At 41.0% G+C, this 23,896-nt stretch overlaps 1 protein-coding gene across 5 annotated transcripts; it reads left to right on the forward strand.

Annotated features, from left to right (window-relative positions):
• Positions 1–1,631: 1,631 nt before the first annotated feature.
• On the forward strand, positions 1,632–13,750 carry wnt5a (wingless-type MMTV integration site family, member 5a). 5 transcript variants are annotated; one of them, XM_027288879.1, is made up of 6 exons: positions 1,635–1,821; positions 2,731–2,886; positions 5,889–6,037; positions 8,394–8,641; positions 11,292–11,584; positions 12,182–13,750. In XM_027288879.1, the coding sequence occupies exons 3-6, from the start codon at positions 5,901–5,903 to the stop codon at positions 12,638–12,640; spliced, it is 1,137 nt and encodes a 378-aa protein (XP_027144680.1). In that variant the 5' UTR covers positions 1,635–1,821; positions 2,731–2,886; positions 5,889–5,900; the 3' UTR covers positions 12,641–13,750. The 5 variants fall into 5 exon arrangements, with proteins under 5 accessions (XP_027144682.1, XP_027144680.1, XP_027144681.1 ...); XM_027288880.1 differs by lacking the exon at positions 1,635–1,821 and adding an exon at positions 1,830–2,287; XM_027288881.1 differs by lacking the exon at positions 2,731–2,886 and having other exon boundaries at positions 1,632–1,821.
• Positions 13,751–23,896: the final 10,146 nt, after the last annotated feature.

Genomic DNA, 23,896 nt, shown 5'->3' on the forward strand with positions numbered 1-23,896 from the left:
GTTTGAATAAAAGTTGTTTTCACAAGAACTGCAACATGTGTTTTATCAGAAAGACAATAATGTGAAGATTGACATCGGCAGTGTTATTGGTAAATTTAAGTGCAACAATGGGTATTTTCACAAGATTAAAGTTTCACCGCCACTAATGGCAACTACAACAATAGAGTCTTGCACTGCCCAAGAAAGAATTCTCCCTAGTTTTCATGGTCTACCAATTCTCTCTCTCTCTCTCTCTCTCTCTCTCTCTCTCTCTCTCTCTCTCTCTCTCTCATAAACTCAGCCAGATGTTGCCCAGTTTTCTTCCTAGGGGAACGTCGGGGGTAGAGTGGAGTGGGAGGGGTGGTGGTGGTGGTGGTGGTAGGGGGGGGTTATAGTGAGGCATGGTGAGGGATCAGAAATGTGGCTGAGCATGTTTTAAGTGCTCTTTGACGCAGTCGCAGCCTCCAGCATCCACCACGGTAACATTAGCTGGGAAAAGAACTTTTGCAAAAATTTGCACGGCACTTCACACTCAATTCTGCCAAAGGTATTCACAGCCGTGCGTTCAAGAGTTTCATTCCTAAAGGAGACGTACGCTTGGTGGAAAAAATGTGACAAAATGATGGCTCTTTTGAAAGCACTTTTAGTTATCAGTTGATATTTTTTTTTTTCCCCGATTAGAGACAAGAAGGCCTAAATACTAATTTTCCCTGTATAATTCTGCTCAGTATTTATACTTGAGACAAAAATGAGAATATTCTACAATATTGAAGTGCCCATATGCAGTATATGTAAAGGTAAATACAGCTTTGAGCTTGTCTGAGTGCTGTAAAGAGCCACAAAGCTGAGCATGCTGGAAGCAAAATGAACCATTCGTCATCACATATCGTTTCTCCCTTCATTTAAATAAGGGTCAAGGGACTGCTTTTAAATCAGACCTGAAGTATACCTATAAGATTGACTGCATGTGACTATTTCTGCAACAAGATTGAGTGTAATAAAAATGTCTGAATGAATCTCTTCCCCTTCCTCTCTCCTCCTCTTCCTCCTCCTATCACCTGAGGCAAGTCTCTCTTTTTTTGGGCATACAGCCAGATTCACGTGACTGCCCCATTCCATTAATTTTAGCATTTTTTTTTTTTTTTTTTTTTTTACCTCTTTTACTCACTGTTATTCTATCTCCATTTCCTCAATCCAGATGAAATTCTGTCCAGCACAATTGAAAATAACAAGGCCTTCACCCTTGAATGCCTTCAGTGTGTACAGACTGAGAAATCTACAGTGACACACGTGAAACTATTAAACACTTTGCCCTCTGACACTCATCATCGGGTTCATTGAAAAATATCCTAAGTGTAAGCCGGCGGATTCCTGCAGCATGTTTTGAGATAATGTACCATAAAATAATAATTACCGTAATGACCGTAATGCTCACAGGCCCTTCAGGTGATGAGAGCAGCCTGTATAAGCACACGATATGGACCTGCTTGTCTTGATTTTACTGAGTGGTAACTCGATCCGCTGCCAGTGAAAATCTTAACTCTGCTCTGGTATGGATAGGGTAATAGCCTCGGGTGCTTTATAAGTTTATTTTAGGTAATAGAGACGCTTGTTTTGTTACAGCCTGTTCCGCCCTTCTCTCTCTCTCTCTCTCTCTCCTCTGTCTCCACAATTTTTACCTACACTCAAATTCCTCTGTTCTTGAAAGTTGGTGGCTGGAAGAAGAAAAAAAAGGGGGGGATTTGGGGAGAAATGTGAAGCGCATGCGCCATCTGAAGGTTTTGCGCTGCGCATCCATGCTGCAGTGTGCTAGTTTGTGAGAGGAGGCGGCTGAAGAAGCAGGTGAGAGAGAGAGAGAGAGAGAGAGGGAGAGAGAGAAAAGGAGAGAGGGAGGGATAGTCGGCGATACTTTTCTGCACTACCAACACACAGAGACACACACATACGGTGTGAGAGGGCGACAGATCCGAAGCCTCTGTTGTTCACACGCTGTGCTCTTTTCCTCCCCCTGGCACCGTGCGCGCTCGCCAAGCCGCACTGTTTGGAGATAGTCCGCGCGGAAAGTTTTTTTGGAGCATACTGTCTGGAGCCGATTAATTGTGGCATCTGTTTTTTTTTTTTTTTTTTTTTTTTTTTTGGATGGATGGATGGATGACTTACTTTTTTGCATGTGAAGACTTTTAACTCGAGCGGAGGAATTGTCAAAGTCGTTTTCTTTTTCTTTCTTTCTTTCTTTCTTTTTGCACAGAATGGAAGGTAAATTGACAAGTCGTTTGTGGCGAGGATCACCGTGTGGATCTTTCCGCAGGTAAAACGCGCTATGACCTGAGCGTGTTAGCGGCTGGATTTAATGCTCATAACAAGATTTTCCATGTTTTTGGTTTGACATAGTCTAGCTATAATCTGGAACAGTTTTTTCTTTTTTTTGGATAGGGACTATAAAAGTAGGCCGCTTTCAATTAGAAGAGAATCGACAAAGTAGGCTACATCCGACGTTTCCGCCAGTGGCACTTTGGGTTGCCGTAGATGGTTTTTATTTGTTAAGTAACTGCAAAGTCACGCACTGATTCGTTAAAGGAACTGAACGTTTCCTTGCACCGTCTTTGGACGTTTTATATATCCCGCTGCTTCCTACCAGCCCTCCGGAGTGTTTGGCGCACGGAGCGCGTTCAGTGTTTGGCGTTCGTGTTCACCAAAACACCAAACCCGAAGAACTCTCAGCTGTAGCATAACACTCTCCTCACCCCCCAGACCAAGCACTTTCCAAGAGATCCGGATAAAACGACGACAGTTGTCTTCACTGTAGAGGAAAAGGAAATCTTAAATCCACCTGGCCTGCACTGGGATTATTGGTTTGATATCGTCTGCAGAAAGTGGATTACAACTTCTAACGGGCTGTGCTCCCTGGTGAGTAGCCTTTAGGTCTCCTGGTTCGCTCACTTTTCCATGCAGCCGCAGTTTCTTAGAGAATCTTAGATAGTGGAAAATCCGTGTTTCAGTGGGACCTTTTTTTTGGGACTAATATTTGGTTCTTGGATGGGGACAACAGTTCTTGACAGATGTGATGTGTGAAACATGCTACTCCCCCCCCTCCCCATCTCTCCTCCTTGACTGCGACCCATATGTCAATGTCCTGTTGGGGAAATAATGAATTAAGCATAAGCTGTGTTTTTTAAATACTTTTAAACGATAAAAAAAGAATTGGCTGCTTTATCTTTCCATTGTTAACGGTCCCAACATTAAGTCAGGCAGTGTTCATTGTGCTGGTTCTCCTCATCAAATCCTTGTACCTGGCTCCCTCTCCTGGTTTTTTTAAACAACAGGACAGGCAGGGAAAGAAACTCCTCATTTTGCGCTATTAAAAGCGGATAATATTTCATTCATTAGTCAGTAAGTGCTGTGCAGTTTGAGGAAAGGTGAAACCGTTTTACATAAATGCACCATGGATTAAATGTATATCTTTCCCTTCCTACACATCCATACCCCCCAAGAAACTTCAAATTCATTGTCACCATACTGCAAATAATGTCACAGCCATTCATTAAAAGCTGTCGTAATTTGACACTCATCACACCTTAATGCGTTTCCCATCACATTTTCCCATCATTTGCCGCACAGATTATTCAAATGTTAGATTTAATTTTTAAAGTGTTTGAGATCATTTGGATAAGGGTTTCAGTCAAATAAAAACCAAAACGAAAAAAAGACATAGGCCATGACCAATATGTGAAATAATTCAAAGACATTTTTCTCATTTAAAACAAACTTTAAATAAGTCTTTAGGTTTAATAGAAATCGCATGGCCCCTTTTTTAAAAATAGCCTCTTATATGATCCATTGCAACACCAGCGCCCGATGTTTTATCATCCTGTCGACGGTAATTGTCCTCTTCCTGAAATGTGCCCAGTTTGATGCCACTCTTACCGACAGGAATCAGCAAGGTAGTCGTCAGTCACTCAGTCAAGTGCTATGAATGTTTCATTCGGGTCAAATCGTTTGCAGGGGTCACGGAGCGTACGATTTACGCAGCGTGTGTGTGTGTGTGTGTGTGTGTGTGTGTGTGTGTGTGTGGCCAACTGCAGGAATGTATTTTTGATTATAAAAAAAATAAACCAAAGCAATGTGCAAAATTGAATCGGATCATATTGAATAAAACAGGATTAAGAACCTGGCATCTTGTTCGTCTCTTAAAACGAATAATTACTGTTCTCTGCTCTGATTGGCTGAGACTCAGTTGTGGAATGTTAGATAATTGCATGCACCTGTGGTGTCAGTTAATTCAAATATGAATATGCAGAATGAAAACTCTGTGTCACCTGTCACCCCCGCTGCTGAGTTTTTCCTGATGATTGGCGCAAAACTCATATTTAATTGTAGAACTAATTACCCGTAAATGAAAATATATTTTTAAATCCGCTTCCTGGCGTCCGGAACAGTTCCAATTAGTTGGTTTAAAATCAGTGTAAAACCGCCGCCCTCTGTGGATTATTGCTTTAATTTATGTGGAAGAACTACAAGGAACATAACATAACCTCACCAACTATTACTGAAGCGGCGCACAAACTGAAAGCACATGCTCGTGTGTGTGTGTGTGTGTGTGTGTGTGTGTGTGTGTGTGTGGGTGAGTGATGGTGAACTTGGCCTGGTCTTTAATGAGTATTAGGCAGGCCCAGGTCTCCACGACTCAACCCTGGAAAATAACGCAGCGTGACAAATTAGAGCTGCTCTGAGTCCCAAAATTCACACACGGCCCAACTGGAAGGCTGGCACATCGGTTTGACTCGCAAATTTAGGGGTAATTATTTTAACTCATTTTCTACCGACACAGCAGCCAAACTTTATCACCGAAGCCACGCATATAAGCAGATAATTGACTTTTTTCCCCATTTTTTTAAAATGTATTTTTTTAATTTCAATTCCTTGTAGTTTTCGTTAAGTCTGCACATAACCAGGTCATAGTCCAGTATCCGCTGACGTGGCTCCTTTCTGTCCGATCCACAGTGAATTAATAAATAGGAAAATTAATTTGAATATAATTATAGAACGACATGGCCGTTATTTGTCAAATTACGTATTTATTAGAAAGATGCATCACCGTTTCCACGGAAACAATAAAACTAAAATCTTTCTTTTTGATTTCCATGTTTTTGGTTGAGGGTTAAAAAAAAGATTTAAAGTCCTATTAAAATGTTTTAAATTAACTGTAATAAAAGGAACTTGTCTAACAATTTTATTATTATTTTCCAAGGGTGTTTCTTATTTATATGGTTGAACAAAATTTAAACCACCAGAAACAAATACAGCAACTTCCCATAGATTGAAAAGGAATAAAAACTAAATGATTTTTTTTTTCCCTAACATGTTTAAGATCTTTTACAAATATCTTTGCATTGTAAATGCAATCATAATTGTTGGATAATATAGACACGTTTATTTTTGACCCTTTTTGTCAACAGTAAATATGTAGTCTGAAGTGGATTCAAAATAACACACACTCACTCTATTGAGCCCCCCTTTCTTCTCTCTGTCTGCCTTTGTGTTTCTCTCTCTGAGTAAAGTGAACTATAAGGAATGTGTCTAGATGGGGTTTCATGGTCATTGTGTCTTCTCCGGCTGCACTTCTATCAGTCTTCTGTGATTCACACTCAGACCTGCTGCCAAATGACTGCTCTGCTGTGCAAGCACTGATGGCCTCAGGCCTCTCATCACACATACACACACACACACATAACCACGGGGGCTGTTTACATGTAAAAGAGCAAATTTTTCCTGCAGTCTCTTCATACATTTTGACATCACAGATATACGCCGGAGTATTTTTCTGCAATAAGCGTAATAGACTGTGTGTAAGGCAAACCTCCAGACAGACAGGCAGACTGACATGCATCTTTTTCTCTGTCCTCCCTCAGATCAGCGGCAGTATGAACCTGGGGCTGGGCTGTGTGTGTCGGCCGGTTTGCTGGCCCTTTGGCAGCGTGTTGGACTCCAGACACTGTGTCTTTGCCCTTACGCTCCTCACCCTCCTCATGCAGGTGGTGGTGGAGGCCAACTCATGGTGGTATGCAATATATTTTTTTTCTCCATATGTACACCATGTCTGTGTGTGTGTGTCTTAATTTGTGCAGTGTTGTTTTTTGTGTGTTTTTATATGGCCAGTGGAGATTTGTTAGCTTTCAAAAGGCATTTTCACTCACAGATGAGTCACATTTGTAAATGTGGTAGCAGTGCTGAAAAGAGACATGAAGAAAAGCCAAAGACTTAGTGTAATATTGATTTCTTTTCTTTTTTATATATATAAAGAAAACAACATTTTTAGTGTTTATATTTGTCTTTTACTTAGTTTCAGAGTCAATTTCAGGCGTGTGTGTGTGTGTGTGTGTGTGTGCGCACGCTTGCTAAGTAAGCCTCCTCAGCTTCAGTTGCACCACATATGAAGTAACACAACATGCTGACTGTAGCACATTAGCTTTTCAGGAAGACCTTTTTTCTCCCTTATTTTCTTTCTTCGCATATTGCCAAACCAAAATTATGAATATTATAGAAAACATAGAATGCTGTGGTTTATGAGTCGGCGTCCAAATATGTGCAAACACGAAACACTGTGTGACTGCGCGTACATGTTTATGTGTGTGTGTGCGCGTGCATGCATGTACTGCTATTAGAAAAGTCTATATTTGAGCATGCAGCACTTAAACACACACTACATACAGTACTTCTGATAGGGAAAAATACTGTTTACCAGTCACCATAGAAGCACTACTTAAAGCAAATCACAACTCTTTATATCCTGTGGCTGTTTGTGTTCTTGTCTAATTGTGCACTTGTGTATCCCAATTTAAGTGCTTGTAGGAGAACATTTACAGGAAAGCCACACTTTCCGTGTAAAATTTTTATTTACTTCAAATGAGCAGAACAAAGTCAGTGTTGACATCATGTGGTGATGGCCCAATTACATGAAAATAATAATGTAAACAAATAATTTGAAGAGGATTTGTACAGATAAACATATTTGAATGGGCTCAGCTCAGTAGGCGACTACATTAAAGTTCAAATAATGAGTTGGATTACGGACCCAGCTGAGGACTCGTACATTACCGCAGACCCTTTGGAAAGCTGAGTTTGGAGCTCAAACTGTGTGTGTCTTTCAGTTTCCTCTGCGAGAGGACACACAGGTGTGAATGATTTAGAGTGTCGGAGTAGTGAGCCGGCTGACTGTATATGTGTGTGAGTGTCAGTCTGCGTGTGTGTATGTTGATTTTTTTTTTTTTTTTTTTTTTTTTTTTTTTTTTTTTTTTTCCTTCTGTGTGTGTCTATGTTGTGTGTATTCAGCCTGTGTTCCCTGGCTGCTAAGTTTCCCCAGTCGATCAGGTTACACTGGGGGCTAATTGTCTTTCTCTTAGGGCTCAGGGATGGGCTGCTCTAATTGTCCTGCGGCCTGGAACCAGATGCTCATACTAGTGTTCCTCTCTCTCTCTCTGTTTCTGCTGTGCTTCTCTCTGTCTCTGTATTACTTCCAATCTATTTTCATTTTTCTTTCTTTAATGAACCAACTTGTTACTTAAGGTAAAATTAGTAGATTTTTTCCCAAAGTAGTACTGTAAAAAGCTACAGAAATTGATAGTGCAGAGTTATCCTTTGGTGCATTGAGTTGGCGTGAGGGAAATGGTCATCATGAAATGCCCTCTTTTCAGGGTGATGCTTCTCCACCTGGAATCGGGACTCGGAACCACTCCAAGATAAAATATAAGTGTTTGGTAACTTTTAACGAGTTGAGAAAGGAGAAAAACACATTTCTGCCACACCAAATTAAGTTTGTTTTTTCTTTAAACTTTTGTAAAATACTTTGCCTTGTAAAGCCTGTAATTAAAACAATCAGAGGCCGGGACATTGCTCTTTAGTTGAACTGCTCATAGATGTAATGTGCAGCCTGTGATGGCAGATCACGGCCATTGCTTGGCTATAAAGGATCACAAGTTTTAAAAAAAAGTTGGCAACCACCGCTTTAAGACACTAAATTTGTCATATTTGTTTTACTTTGTGCACTCTTTATTGAACCTTAACTCTAGTTTTACTTTATATTTTCTTAATCATTCCCTTTTTTCTCATCCTGACTCTTATTTTCTTCAACTATCTGTGCTTCCATTTGTTGTATGTTCTTGGTCCAAAATGACACATGACAGTCAAGTGTCATAAAGAGCTCAGAGCATGTAGGGTTTATTTTATTTAAGAATAAATAATAGTTTAATAACAGCACCTAATATCTCTCAATGTAGCTTTATCCATAAAAGACAGAAACTAATGAAGAGAAATCAGCTGTCGGTTATGAATCTGAACAATCCGAATACTTGCTTGCAATTTGGGTCATAGTGGCATAATGGTTGAAAACAACTGCATTATGTGTCCACCTCATCCAGGTCTCTGGCCATGAATCCTTTACTGATCCCGGAGGCCTACATCATTGGTGCCCAGCCTCTGTGCAGCCAGCTGGTGGGCCTGTCACAGGGCCAGAAGAAGCTGTGCCAACTCTACCAGGACCACATGCAGTACATCGGTGAAGGTGCCAAGACTGGCATTAGAGAGTGCCAGTACCAGTTCAGACATCGGCGCTGGAACTGTAGCACGGTGGACAACTCTTCTGTTTTTGGACGGGTTATGCAAATAGGTAAGAAATGAGCAAAGGATGTTTAAAATGGCATGTATTCTTAGACACAACCCCAACGTGTGTTCACAAAGACCAACGTACACACACAAAGCGGTACATTTTCACTGGTGTTATTTAGGATCTGTACATTCTGTCTTTCCTCTCTTCATTCTCCCTCTGTCTGATTCTCTCACCCTCCTTTGTGTGATTGTGAAAGTGTGTGTGAAATGTATGGGGCTGCTGATTCTCAGCAGCTGTGTGGAGGGAATAGTTGGTGGGTGAGGTTGCTGGATAAATCACATGTGGCTTTGGCCTGCTAAACCAGCTCCCGACATGGAGCAGGAGGGAGGCAGAGGATCTGCTTTTCCCCTGATGAATGTGAGACAATCTAATCTTATTTAACATACACACGGATATACACACTGTGGAGCTGGACTGCATGGACTGTAGCTGCCCTGTATTTACAAGTAATGAGAGTGCAATGAGTGTATGCACCAATATATCACCAATCAGAGATTACACTGTGTGTCTGTCTGTGTTTGTGTGCTCAGATCACTTAAAGAAATTTCAAGAACTTTCCAATCATCTCTTAAAAGTGGATCCTTTCATGTAACATGGTTTGTTTTAGTTGTTTTTGGATATGAGCTTTCACTTCTGTGCGTAATGTGAATCATTTATTTATCATAACTCTCCAGCTGAATTGTAATGATGCTTCAGTGTCAGTGTTGTCATAATAGCAGAGTTACAGCAGGCTTGGCTGCACTGTGGAAAAAAAATTTGAATGGATCCCACTTTGAGAATCTTTCAAATTCCTAAGTAAGACATGCAGAGGGTGTGTGTGTGTGTTTTGTTCATGTTGGTGGTCTTTTAAAGGATCAGTCCACCCAAATGTCTAACAAATAAATAAATAATGCACACATTTATCCAGATTATGAGAGATCCATCCGTTTCTGTTCCCACACCATTGCAATTAATGGAATAAATGATGGATGGAATTTTTGTTCATGGCTTTAAAAATAATGTTTAATGCACTCAACAGCAACGTCTCTATGTCTTTCCAGTAATAATATTCCAATTACTCTTGATAATCCACAGAACACACTGTCAACAGTTGTCCTGGTGACATTTTTTTGGTACAAAGTAGAGCCACTAAAAACAGAGTCCAGTAAGAATTTTTTTTTTTTTTTTTTAAATGACACCAAATTCAATTCACTTGCCTTAATTTAGATGAATCAACCCTTTAATGTAATGCACTTGTGAGCATACCCTGCATGATATTCTGTGCACACACTGTTTTCATACTACTCTTTGTGATTCTTTCTGACTCTGTCTCTGGTGCTGCTGACTCCCTTTCCACAGATCAGTCTTCATAGAAACCTCATCAGCAGCCATTCTTCCATTCCTTTTCTCCCTCCCCAACACTGCTCTCATCTCGGCCCACTCTGGGCCAAGTAAACATGTCCTCCCCTCTATAGCTCTCTATCTGGAATCCTGTCTTACTGTTGGCTGGCTTAGGATACCACTGGTGATTTAAAGCTGAGCTCCTGGGGGTGCTGGCGTGGTTGGGAGACGACAGTTTGTCCGTCCACAGGTCTACCATTAGGCCAATATCCTCAGGCTGGATTAAAAGTTGTACAAGACTACTAAATCCCCCACTCTCAGTCTGATCACCTCTGCTCTTTGCCAGAGTTTTCCCACCTGAACATCTTTCAGAGTTTTTTTTTATTTTTTTATATATAATTTATCTTTTCTCCATCATTGTCTTTTACTGCCTTTTTGTGATATTAAGTTCATGTGTGCTTTCTTTTTTTTCCTCCTTCAGAATCTTTTTCTTGACTTATCTCTTCAGTCTTCTTTTCCTTCTCCTCCCTCATCTCTCGTTTTCTGGCCATCTGTTATTGTCATTACAAGCAACACTCTCGAAAGGGTTTGGCCCAGCAGGTAGATATAAATATATCTTAAAATTTTTTATTTTATTTTGTAGCTGTCCCCATCTTCATTGTCAACACGGAGTCTCATAGTTTGCTCAGCTCTTTCTTCTATAGTCGCTTATCTCCTCATCTTGGTTTTCTTCTCTAGTCTGTGGCTTTGTACGGTGGTAGTAATGGAACGAGCATTTGGTGACAGTAAAAACTGCTTACGTGTATTTAGTTTTTTAAGACTCCCTCTTACTCTAGTCTCTATAGAGGAAATGTTGAGGGTAGAAACAGTGGGGAGTCAATGAGCAATGGCTCCAGAATCACTCAGTCATGACAGATAAAGTAAAAGAGCTGTTGTCACTTTCAATTTGGATGAGATGGAAGCCGCTTGTTAAGAAGGATCTCTGTCACTTGAGGGCGCTCTCTTCTCTCTGGCTGAAGCCCAATAACAGCAAACCAGATTCCACCATTCAACATGGTGGTGATGAGGAGCCTGCAGGACTTGGCTGAAGTGCTCTGTAATCTTAAATGTATGATGAATGCTGTCATATGACATCACGTCTCATAACACTGTACGAATCCTTAAAGCAAACTGACAGTGACACACATTCACTATAAAATAAATGTACTTAATGTAAACAAAAATGAAAGTGGATGGATTTGCCAAAAGTTAAAAGTGAATTTGGACATTTCGCATCTACTATGTTTTCTTATTCTGTCCAAACTGACATGGCGTTCCTGTTTGTCTGCAGGCAGTCGAGAAACAGCGTTCACTTATGCCATCAGCGCAGCAGGGGTTGTGAACGCGGTGAGCCGTGCCTGCAGAGAGGGGGAGCTCTCCAGCTGTGGGTGCAGCCGTGCGGCCCGCCCTAAAGACCTGCCACGAGACTGGCTGTGGGGCGGCTGCGGAGACAACCTCAACTACGGCTACAGGTTCTCCAAGGAGTTTGTGGATGCACGCGAGAGGGAGAAGAGCTACCCCAAAGGCTCATATGAGAGCGCACGGCTGTTGATGAATCTTCACAACAATGAGGCTGGAAGGAGGGTAAGAACTGAGGTTATATGCAATGCATGCTCTCACACACAACACACACAGTCTGAAGATGTCATCAAATAAAAAGCAAGCAGGGAGATATAAACTGCAGGCCCTAGAAAGAGACCAACCAGTGATATAAAGAACAAGAGGAGTTGGAAGTGAGACAATCCAGGTCAATCAGATGGGTCTCGGCTGATCATCTGTGTAACAGCTCTGTCAGCTCTCTCCTCCTGAGGCTTTGATCTGTTGGGAGATGGAGTCATTGGAGGCAGCTCTGGGGTTTCTTTTCCTTTCCAAACATCTTGAAACCACCTCTAAGGAAACGTAATGCTAGATATCTGTTGCCAGGCTGTTCTCTTTCAAGTAGGACAAATGAGTGGACAATGTTTTATTCAATGCACTATTGGAGACATGGACAGGATCATTCTGTCCTTTATGGCAAAGTGATGCATTATGAGATCATGAGCAGAACATAGTGCAAATATTTATGCAGAGAGGTCAAATAACAAATATGAAGCATGTGTCACTTGGACATTTTCCGCAAGAATAAATGAATTTGCAAGTTCTTCATCTGTTTTTTTTTTTTCTCCTGTCTCTTCCACTCAGACGGTGTCAGACCTTGCCCACGTGTCTTGCAAGTGCCACGGGGTTTCAGGCTCCTGCAGCCTGAAGACTTGCTGGCTGCAGCTCGCTGACTTCCGCAAGGTGGGTGACGCACTGAAGGAGAAGTACGACAGTGCTGCTGCCATGAAGCTCAACTCACGTGGGAAGATGGTGCAGATGCACAGCAAGTTCAATGCTCCCACGAGTCATGACCTGGTGTACATCGAATCCAGTCCAGACTACTGCCTGAAGAACCAAAGCACGGGCTCGCTGGGCACAGTGGGGCGCCTCTGCAACAAGACCTCGGAGGGCATGGATGGGTGTGAGCTGATGTGCTGCGGGCGCGGTTACGACCAGTACAAGGCCCAGATAGTGGAGCGTTGCCACTGCAAGTTCCACTGGTGCTGCTACGTCAAGTGCAAGCGCTGCACCAAAATCGTAGACCAATTCGTCTGCAAGTGAGAAGAGGAGTGTCGCCTGTGTGTGTTTGCTTGCAGACGATGGGCATACATCTGTGTGTATTCATGAGCTGAGGAGCAAAGGAGTTGAACACAGAGAGAATGGAAGAAAGAAACTATATAAATTATATTTATAGAGTTAAACAATTATGCCATTGCAAAAAGACTGACTCTTTTTTTCAAAAAAAAAAAAAAATCTTATGTCTTCAGAAACTGAGAGTATCGTGAAATATTTATTTTGAGATTGTTATGATTTTATTTTGGCCCAGTCATCACCAGCCGATTTTTACCCTGTAAAGTGCCTAAATCTGTCTGGAAACCCCCCCCACACTCCTACTCCCCATCCTTTTTTTAATTTCAGAAAATAACATTTTTCTTGTCAAATGGGTCACACTGATTGCAAAATTGGACTGTGCTTCCCATCCCAAGAGTAGAGTTTGATGTTTGTGGCACAGTTGACTAAGAGGTCCTGGTTTGTTGTCTGAGAAGGACTGTGCGGAGAGGAGAACACCTTTTGTGCTGTAGCGTATGGATGTGTTTTCATGGGCCCAGCCCCAAACCAGCCTTCACATCCTTACTGAAGTCTACTTGTCCCCTCTCACCACATATAGAGTAAGGAACACTGTTGAGTCGTACGAGTCCTTGGAGTACAATGGGTACAATAAGAGGGCTATTTTGGGGATTGGGCCATTTATTAAGCTGTCCCAGAAGCCTTAGAGTTCCCCAGGTGCTGCAACAAGCCCTCCACCATTATGCACTTTGATACAGAGGCTTAAACCTGTCTGTACATGTCTGTTCAGCTGTTTTTTTTACTACAGTGCATCAGCAAATATATCAATATTATAGCCTACATTCTTTTCCATATTAATTCAGATTATCCATTTAACATTATTCTACAATACTTAACATGGTTTGAATATATATGGGCAATGTTGTGGTTACAGTGGTGAAATATTCCATGCTCTGTGTATATAGTATGTCTATCCAACCAATCAGTAAACTGTATTTATTTTCTTTAACCAGATCCTCCTTTTAAGCTTAAAACAGTAATGCATCATCTCCATCATACATCAATATTTACTCGGACATCCCAAGATTTGAAGTCACTTTTTTTTATTTTAAAAATTTCTCACCAATGCGGCTCTTCACTGTTTTTGTAAAGGGAAATGCACCTTATTGTTTCGAAACACAGATTCTTTCTTCTCACTCGTTCAGTTTTACTGTTACACACACACACACACACGTCACGGATGTTCAGATTTGATCATCGCCACAGATTTCCAGTACCACTCAGTTAACTGCTCTCTATCCCTGTGATGATTCTCAATAGACAAACTATTTCTACCAATCCAATATGTAAATTTATAAGCTTCTCCATGAATTTGAGGTTTGTTAAACTTAATGTGTTATAGCTGATATTTTGTTACTTTTTACAAATTGGCTCAATGTCCTACTTTGTTTCAATAAATATCAAATGTAAAACCAGCAGAGAAGTATTTACTCACAGTATTCATTATTATTTTAAGTATTATACTATTTAAGTTTTGTTTGTCTGTGTTTGTCTTTTTAAACACCTTTTCATATACCTTTCCCTTTCTACAAATCCATTTCTAAATAAGTGTGTCTTTAACAGATTTCACCACACAATAACATCTATCCTTTCCTTTTATTTTCACTCATAACAGCATTTCAATGTTTTTCTGCACCAGGTTACATTTCTTCATTCAGTCTACTCACCCCTGGGCAGATTTAGTGACAGACAGTCAGACCCACACTGGATGACAGCTGTTTTAGGCGTGTAGTGAACAAAGACAAGGAGAGTTTGCTTGAGAGCTTTGGAAGATGGCCTGAAGATTGGGTGTCTCTCAGGAGGATGGTTGAGGTTGTATCATAAGCGCCCCTCAACGATCAGTGGATCAGTTAATGGAATGATTAATCATATTGTGTCAGGAGAATAGGAAGAGGGGGATTTTCAACGTGGGGGGAATGGGGCTGTCTGGAAGACGACTGGGCCCTGTCAGAGACTGCTCGAGAGGAGATGCAGAGAACAGGAGAGAAGATTGGGTAATGAGAGACAGGGGATTACATGAGGGCTGGATGAGAGGGGAATAATAAGGAGAGGGGTTGCGAGAGGAGAGGGAAAGTGCTTTAAGGAAAGTAGAGCTGATGGACTGCCATTACAGTATAAACGGTTCTGACATTGACTAATATTTACATTGGTAAAATGATACAGACTTTAGGAGCACATCCCATATGTGACCCTGTCAATTGGCCCGTGTGTGTGTGTGTGTGTGTGTGTATGTGTGTGTGCGCACTTGCATATGAACCCACTTGCAAAAAATGTGTTACATCATGACAAGTGTTTACATTTCTGATTGGTGTCACGTAGGCCAATAAGGAAAAGCATAAGGGAAAGCTACAAGGTTAGCAAGTAGGTAGAAAAAGTGTCAAAAATTTAAAAAAGACTCGAAGGAGACCAAGGTCATTTTTTACATATTTGAACTTTCTGTCAACAGCAGGGCTTATAAGGATGTTTAATGACCCTTCAACTTTGGATTTCTTATGTCCACGAAGGTGAGAAACTACTTGCACATGCTGAATGAGGTTCCTTTGATGTCTGAGTGAGTGAGTGACTTCATACCAGCAGGACTCCTTCAGCAGTAGCATAAACAGAAATCCAGGTGCACAGCAGGCTGATAGACCAGGCAGAGGAAACCTGAAACCCACAGGTGCACAGGTATGACTTACCTGACAGACACAGGAAGAGGCACGGATACCTCTAAATGTTCAAAGAGAAATCTCGGACGTCTGATCTTGGCAGGCCTTTTTCGATCTGCTCCTTTCTCCTTTCCCACCTACGGTTTGACAGATAGCGCAGGCAACTGTGTAAATATTTATACGCCTGTTCTGCAGAGAACAACACCGTCTTTTTTTTTTTTGGCTGTGGTTACAGGGCGATAAGGTTGTGATTTGGGTTTTGCACACACAATTAGGGATTTACCACAAGAGCACTTTGTAGCTTCAGAAGTGCGCACACACTTTGAGAAGGAGGTGCTCTGCAGATATTTTAAGCTGATGTAAACCTCTGCATCTCTTTCCAACTTTGCGTGCATATTTTCTTCCTTTTTTAATCTCCTAAAGAAAACAAACAGAAACAATGTTTATATAATTTTTTCCCCCCCAAAAGAAACACTGAAGGTTTCAAAATGTTGAAATATGCAAATAACTCAAGCATTTATTGTGCGTTGCGTCTGTGTGTGTTTTTGTATTCACGCAAAGGTGATAATTATGGTGATGAATGGAGCAGGCTGGATAAAAACTGAGGTTCGCTTAGCTTATCAAGTGGTTGTACTCTATTCTTCTCCCCCTGCATTAAAATTCCTCCGAGGTTCTTCAGGACGATTACGTGACAAGTTATGTTTTCCTAAAACAAAGCAGCTGGTTGATATAAGGCAACCTCCCTTTGCTGAAGCCAAATCTGCTGACCACAACTTTGTAGATTCATAAATATTTTGTCGATTCTGTTCCTACAGTGGAAAAGGCTGAACTAATGTTCTACTGTAACTGCAATATAGCAGGCTACACATATTGATGTAATACATTTACACTGCATTTTACCATCTGTGAAACAAAACCTCAGCTTGAACTTTGGCCCGTACCCCTTTTTTTACCACGCTACCTCATGGCCGAGTGAATTTTGTTGTATATGTCAGTAGACTGTGACTCTACCTTGAGCACCATAAAACTGTTCCAACAGAAAACAATTTCATTAAAAAAAAAAAAAAACTCTCTATTGATCAGTGTTGGCCAGCATTGTGTTCTATAGCCTCAGAAAACAGAATACATGAGCTGTCAGTGCAACAGCTCTGGCAAAACTCATCTCTCAAAGCCAAAGTAGAGCTCGTTCCATTTCCCCAACTCTTACTGTAAAACTCTCATAAAGCGTCAATGGGGCCAAAATAAGAGCGCTCCGCAGAGCTGCATTTAGAGCTATTTGGGATTGTGGTTGTGTGTTTTAGAGAAAGAGGGCAGGACACCACACCGTGACGTCGCAAACAGTCTGGACTGGATCAGAGAGACAGGTCGGTGCCACAGAGTTACCGGCTCCCCCCTTCTTTCACTGCCAGTTCTATCCCAGTGTCCCCCCAGAAACCACTCGCACCACAAGTTGTTTCAATGGGGCACAACTCCGGCTGAATATAGAAAGGTTATACATATAGGTCACAATTTCTCAATGTGCATGACTGAGGCTTTTGTGCGTGTATGCATGAGCATGTGTGTGTGTGTGTGTGTTAGAGAGAGAAAAGAATGACCACTAAGAGTGTTTAAGATCAATTCAATGTTTATTCTAGAAGTGAACTGGTTCTAGTCATCTATTGGAGCTTTTAGTACTTATTACAGTTGCGAAACAGAAGAATGGAGAATATAATTGCAATCGGAAATGTAAACACCACAGAATAGCTGCTGACGTTCATGTGTGTTTGTGTACACACATCAGAAGTAGTGCACTTCAGCTCACAGATTTATTGCTCACAGATGTGGAAACATATTCACCTTCATGGGACAGTAAAGGATTACAATCTGTTATTCTGTCTGAAATGTCATACAGATGCCAAATAAAGTATTTTCCTCATTTTAGATTGATTTTTGCTTTAATCGATTCTACAGAACTTTCATGAAAAAAGTAAACATTCGCTGGCGAGTATTCCAGTCCGCATGAAATATATTACACAATGAGACATGTTTACAAGATCAGAACAAACGTACTTGTTTGAGGTTTGCCATGGGATCTTCTCTTTCTTTTTTCTTCTCTGGGGGTGGTAGTGTGTGGGTGTGTGTGGGTGTCTAGCTCTGCCCCACAGGGAGCTGAGTGCCAGGTCAGAGCCAGTAGCTGAGTGATTCTGTCAGCCTGCTAAGTCTTTGTGGATTACACTAAAGTGGGCCCCTGGGGTTGCTCCGACATCAGTGCAGCTCAGCCCAGTTATGGTTAAACTATCATACGGCAGTTATTGAGCTTCCTTTTCTATCTTCATCCTCAGTGTCTACTACTAACTTTACATCTACATCCTCTACTCCTCAGTGTTTACCAGATTGAATGCAATGTGAATGCTGAACTATAAAACAGCAAAAAGATAGTTGAAGGAGATAATACCTATAAAACAAACTCCAGATATATACAGGAACACAGCTAGAAATTTGAGAACTTTGGGGGGTACAACCTGTACCATCTGGGATGTTCACAGTGAAGTGATCAGATAGATAGATAGATAGATAGATAGATAGATAGATAGATAGATAAAATAATGTTAATAATGTGAATAATATTGATTTACAGTTGTGTCTCTGTCCACCTGGAAAATGTAACTCCAACATTCACTAACTTTTAGCTCTGTCTTTGGTCTTCACCAACTCCTGAGGGAACTATCTGTCTCTTTGGTAGTAGTAGTAGCTCCACATTGTTTAACAGCTGGTCACTAACTGTGTCTGTCTGTGATTTGGTGCTCAGTAGGCAGAGTGAAAGCAGACTTTTGGAGAAAGATTTTTCACTTTAAACATCTTTCTGCTGTAGCAGAACACTACACAGCGGGTGCAGCAAGAGTTAACAAGAATGGACAGATAAACAATGAGCTGAAACTCACTACACAGTTCAATGAAGCAGAGGAGAGCTGCAGATTCAGGTGATAATTCTCTGTGGCGACTACATGTGGCCCCTTTCACATTGTCCCATTGTTTTTACATTGCCAAACTACCACAATATAAATAACAGTTATAGCCATGTTATACAAGCTATGTCAAATCCACCTCCAAATTTGAATTTTTCACTCTCAGTATGAAAACTTTGAATAAATAATATTTCTTCAAGTTTCACCTTGTATGACCCACAGTCAGAAGCAGAATTTGTTCATCTGGAATGAAAGCTAGTAGGAAAACTGCCTTTTTATTTTAAAACAGGATAGCGATAGACAAAGCTGCACCCACTCTGGTTATTTTCATGTCATGAGCTGAACACGCTCACTTTCACTGCACTGAGGACTAAAAATGTGAAGAAAAACTCAGAGAGGAAACAGCAGAGGAAGCAGACAGACAGTGACTGATGCGCTCCCACTCTCTGAGATGAAGTCATTTGCTTTAATGCTCATATTAATGAAGCATATCAGTGAAGTGTTGAAGTTCAAGTTTAGGAGAGATCCCTGTGAGTCACTGGCCACCGGTGGCAATCAATCAACTGAGAGCCAGTTCTCCCATAGACCCTCATCCCACCCAGCAATCTGTGAAAAGGTTCTAAAATATGTTATAGAACAATGAGAAGAAGACATGAACTCTGCTGAATGAGAAAATAAAATAATGGATTTGATATGGTATAAAGAACTCGAATTATAAATGACAGGTGTGTAGTCTGCAACATTGCCTTTTTACAGTCGAGTACGGGGAAAACCTGATACTCAAAATGGATTGAAACTGAGTGCCAAGTCCTAAGTGAAGACGAGCCACTGCCTCAAGATTTGTCTAGTCCATCTGAAAACAGACAAACTTACCAATTTTCTGTGTTGAAAACAAACACAGCAAATGGACCATGTTATTACTGCAAGTGAGCATGGAGGCCCAGTCATGCAATTGTGAAACAGAGAAAGCTGTGCCACTGGCTGTTCTTTTATTGAGAAACAGAAATGCAAAAAATCCCCCCGCACAGGTCACACAGGATGCGCTTGGATGGAGAACCAGAGAAGAATTGACACACACACACACGCACACGCACACACTCATCATAACTTTTACCATCAGAGGAAAAATGTAATAGACCACAGAAAAACATATTTTTCCAAAAGCTTTGGCTGTCTTTTTCCTGATGACTGACATCCCGGCTAGTTAGCGCCCTCATTAAAAAGCACTTAATGAAATAAGGTGTTTAAACAGGGTCTTTACACTAAGGTCTTTGTGGTTAATGAATCAACACAGCGCAGACGGAAAAATAGCATAGCTGGATATGCAGGTAATGTCCCACTAGATCCAATAAACCTAACACCTTTTAAAGGTGAATATCCTTCTGTAAGGCCTTGTGTCTGCTCGTGGAACATTCGCACTTCCTATTGGCTTTGACTTTTCTTAGAGGGGGGCTCAGAAAGGCCACCTTATTCCCACATATTGTATGTCACGTTTATTTGTCTAAATTTCCACAGACGAAAGCTTTTATAAAAAGTTGCAGTTACATTGTATGAGTACTTGAACAGTGGAGGGGAGATTTAGATTTTTTCATACACGATGATAGTTTGCTAGTTTTTACACTGTAGTTGTTCTTGCTCTTGTTCTTTCTGTTCATGGAGAATAATAATCCAGAGTTAGTGGATCTAGTAACCCACTGATTAGTCTTCATGACCTGAGAGAAAGATGGATAGTCTCTCTCATTATTTCTAATTGATTCTGTTCAACAATTTGAGAGTGGAGCTGCTCACAGACATTCTTTGTGATATAAAGCAGAAAGAGAAGAACCACAAATGGAAGGTTTAGTTAAAAGCAAGATAGGGAGAGAGCAAAAATAAAACCAAACAAAAAAGCAGAGATATGAGGTGATGCTAATAATATCAGGGTCAAACAACGGTTAGCAAAACTATGGGTCAGATTAGATTAAATACCACATTTTTTTCCATCATAATTCATATCATATTGGAAATATCCAACCACTGTCGATCAGCACAAGTACTTATCAACTGTTGTTGTTCTTGAAGCATGAATGTTGTTTTTAGTCCACCAAAAATCTTTTGCAATGAGTGTTGCACAATCCATCGTTAGAGCTGTGCTGTGGTTCTGTGTATGAGAGTGTAAATTTGAGGTTTTTGTACGAGTGCCTGCGGGTATTTATGCGTTAGAAGAAAGTGAGAGCTGCAGAGAGCAGGGCATGCTACTTTAAAACACGACAGAATTAAACAGTTCATTGCCTTTGCCTTCTTTCCTCCAATGTAATCAATCTCTCAGGCCTCCAGAACTATAAAACGCAATATTTCACTCTTCAACATGATGAAAATCTGACAAATTATAGCTCAGCATGTGAAGCAATAAAAAAATGTGTATTTATTGCAATGTTAATTAAGTAGAGGTCTATAAAGCCTCCAAATCAAACAATTAAACCCACTTAATCATATTAGAATCCAAAATATTTCAAGCATCAATTTAATTTTATAACAAGGAGCATATGCAATGGAAACTTCAACCAAAAAAATCACAAACCTTTCCCTACACCATGTTTTGGAGAAGTCACATTGTGTGTATGCACACACTGACTGGTTCTGGTAGCTCACTGACCAACTCTGTGTGCTGTGTAACTCCTGTGCTGAGGGGCCACCCTTCTTCAGCCATTTGGTTATGCTGCTCACATCAAAGCTGATGGAAGGCTGGCCCGTGGCCCAGCACCATGACAGACTGGCGGGGAGCCCGGAACTCAAGCCCCTGGCTTGAGGCCTACCGGCCTGGGGCTGGAAGTTGACAGGGCCCAGCTATGAGGGCCTGATGAATGGGTTCTGGCACTGAGCTGGTGATGTGTGTGAGTTTGTGTGTGTGTGTGCAAGTACATGGAGTGGCTTTCAGGGCCCCCTTAAGCTTGAGCTGAGTTACAGAGGGAACCCAGGGAAAGATTATGATTGGCCACAGTGTCAGGCAGAATGAGAGGACCAGCTTTAGGTCTTCTTACACCCAGAAATTGGCTTCTCCAGGGTCTCCCAGACTCTCAGACATATTCAGAAATGTATGCACACACCCACCAACACGCATACACACACACAAATACATAGTGTACAACAGCACACAACGTCACATGTAAAGCTCTCCCGAGTCTTCATCCTTGGGAGATGGAAAACATTATTCATTACTGACACAGAAAATAATAATGTGCTTTTGAATCCAGAGAACTCATATACTTGAATTCATATAGTCTGACTTGATTTCAGAGCTTAGACAAAGGCCAGTTATCTTATTTATAGGAAACACATACCTCATATTCACTTGGAATCTCTATCTATTTTCTACTCCAACTCATACATGCCAGAATGGAAGCTGATTTTACTGCAAACGAAAGACGAAACAGCAACTGTTAATAGCATAGAAAGCATGTCTGAATTCTAAATATAAAATGCATGTGACATAGTGTATTATCCCCTAAAGCACATTCAGCTCAACTTATTTCAAGCACAAACTTAATGTGGCACTAATCCTATTTTCTTCTTATGATTATTATTATTGATATTATTATAAACATATATATTCCGAAAGTTGGACAGAAAAATGTAATGATGACAAGTCTAGATTCTAACAAAAAGCTTCTTAGATAAAAAAAACTAAAAAGTATGTCAAACTGGCTCTGGAGGTAAGAATAACTGCAAGTGGATAATGCAATAAAGAAAGTCTTTATGACAGCAAAGCTCATATGTACATCATGGACAAAATATATGCAACCCTCCAGCAAAACAGGGAAAATATCTGGTCCCAATATTTCCCCCACTCTCTCTCTTCTCCCTGTAGTCCTTCACTTCTTACTCTTTATGTACTTCACTCTTACACAATTCCTTGTATCTCTTCCAGACTTTCTTTTAGATGTCAACAAAGAGAAATATGATTTCCTGTTTACACAGAAGACAGCCAAAAACACAAGTGAGTACAGTACTCTATCCACAAACAATACATGGCATCAGTCTCACCCTGCCCTTTGTGGAGTCTCATGCATGTAAAGCTATTTTACAAGCAGCTACATCAGGTGTTACGGTGTTAAAGGTTACTGTTGGATTGGGTCCAGCGGCCGTCACTGTCTATGAAAGCTATGTGTGTGTTTTTAGCACTCTGATTCCCGGCCTGTCTCCAGTTTAGCCTTTAGCTCATCACTCGTGCTGTGGTTCTTAATGACTGCTGGAGCGCCACAGAGTGCTGTCTGCCTAGGAAAACAAGCTAAGACTAACTAAGGCAGTGTGTTAACCTGATGCATAGTGCCGTCTGCCATCAACCCAGAGGCAAGGCTAATGAGAAATGATTAGATTAGAAAGGTATCCTGCTGTGCCACTTATTTTTATACCCTAAGATTGGACCACATTAGATGGCAAGGAACCAAAACACACATATTGGAAGACGTTTGAAACATAGGTAAACTCTCATCTTAAGAAGCGAAACCTGAAATATACCAGGTGTTACAGTTCGAATGACCATGCAAGGACTGAGCTTGCTTCTGTACATTGTGTTGGAATCTTAATAAATCTGAATTCAGTCTGAAAATATCCTGCCCAATCAATAGGATTTGTAGCAGGCTACACTAATAAGGAATTTGTCTGTAAGCCCCCACATAAAGATCTGCTCAGGAAATCTGTTTCCACTACTACACCCAGATCATGCTGTTCCGCTCACTTTGCCCCTCTCCCACAGCTCAAACTAAGGGGAGCAAAGGTAGACCAGTAAAACCAGTCACCCATCCCAGCGACAGTCCAGTGCAAGCCTGCAGACATGCTGCAGACTTGTACAAATAACTCACTGTCTACAGAAGAGACTTTTTCCCTCCTGAAAGTCTGAAAAGGAGCAGAGGGGAAGTTTCTTTGGGAGTGTACAGCATTTTTTGGGTCTTGTCCATGTCTATAACGTGGGGATAGTATTTCACTGCACTTTACCTATTGAAGGAAAAGATGCAAAAAATGTTACTGATGTTAGAAAGGGTTTGGTGGCCATGGAAAAGATGACACAAGCTATATATGCAGTATTTGTGTGGATTTGTGCATAGCTCTATGTGTGTGTGTATGTGAGCACAAATGGCTTTTATACATATTTGTGTGTGCGTGCATGTGTGTTTGCGTGAAAGCATACATTCATGAATGTGTATGTTGGATCAGGATGTTGAATCTCTCTGTACACTGGCCTCTGTAAGGTGCAGGTGTTTTCAGTCAGACCGTGGTTCCTAAGTCCTTACCCGAAGGGTTTTAGGAGACTGACATTCCTTTTAGACCTGTCCCTCTGCACTGTAGCTCTAGGGAGATTGTGTACTAAGTTAACATACTGCAGTCACCAACTCACAGATTTCATTCACTGTTTGTTTAAAGCATCATTACGGAACTACACAACTTTATTTCACAGCATTGCAGAGATGTACTTTTTTTCTGTGATTTAGCTGGAACTGTCATAGTGCCATCAAATGCATTCTGCAGGCTATGTTGTAAAAGTCAGACAGTATAACATGTAAAGCACAATATTTCAACCACACAGTCTGCTGTTTCAAGGAAAAGGTGAGGGGGGGTAC

Source organism: Larimichthys crocea, chromosome XV, assembly GCF_000972845.2.
Source record: "Larimichthys crocea isolate SSNF chromosome XV, L_crocea_2.0, whole genome shotgun sequence".
NCBI classification, from domain to species: domain Eukaryota; kingdom Metazoa; phylum Chordata; class Actinopteri; family Sciaenidae; genus Larimichthys; species Larimichthys crocea.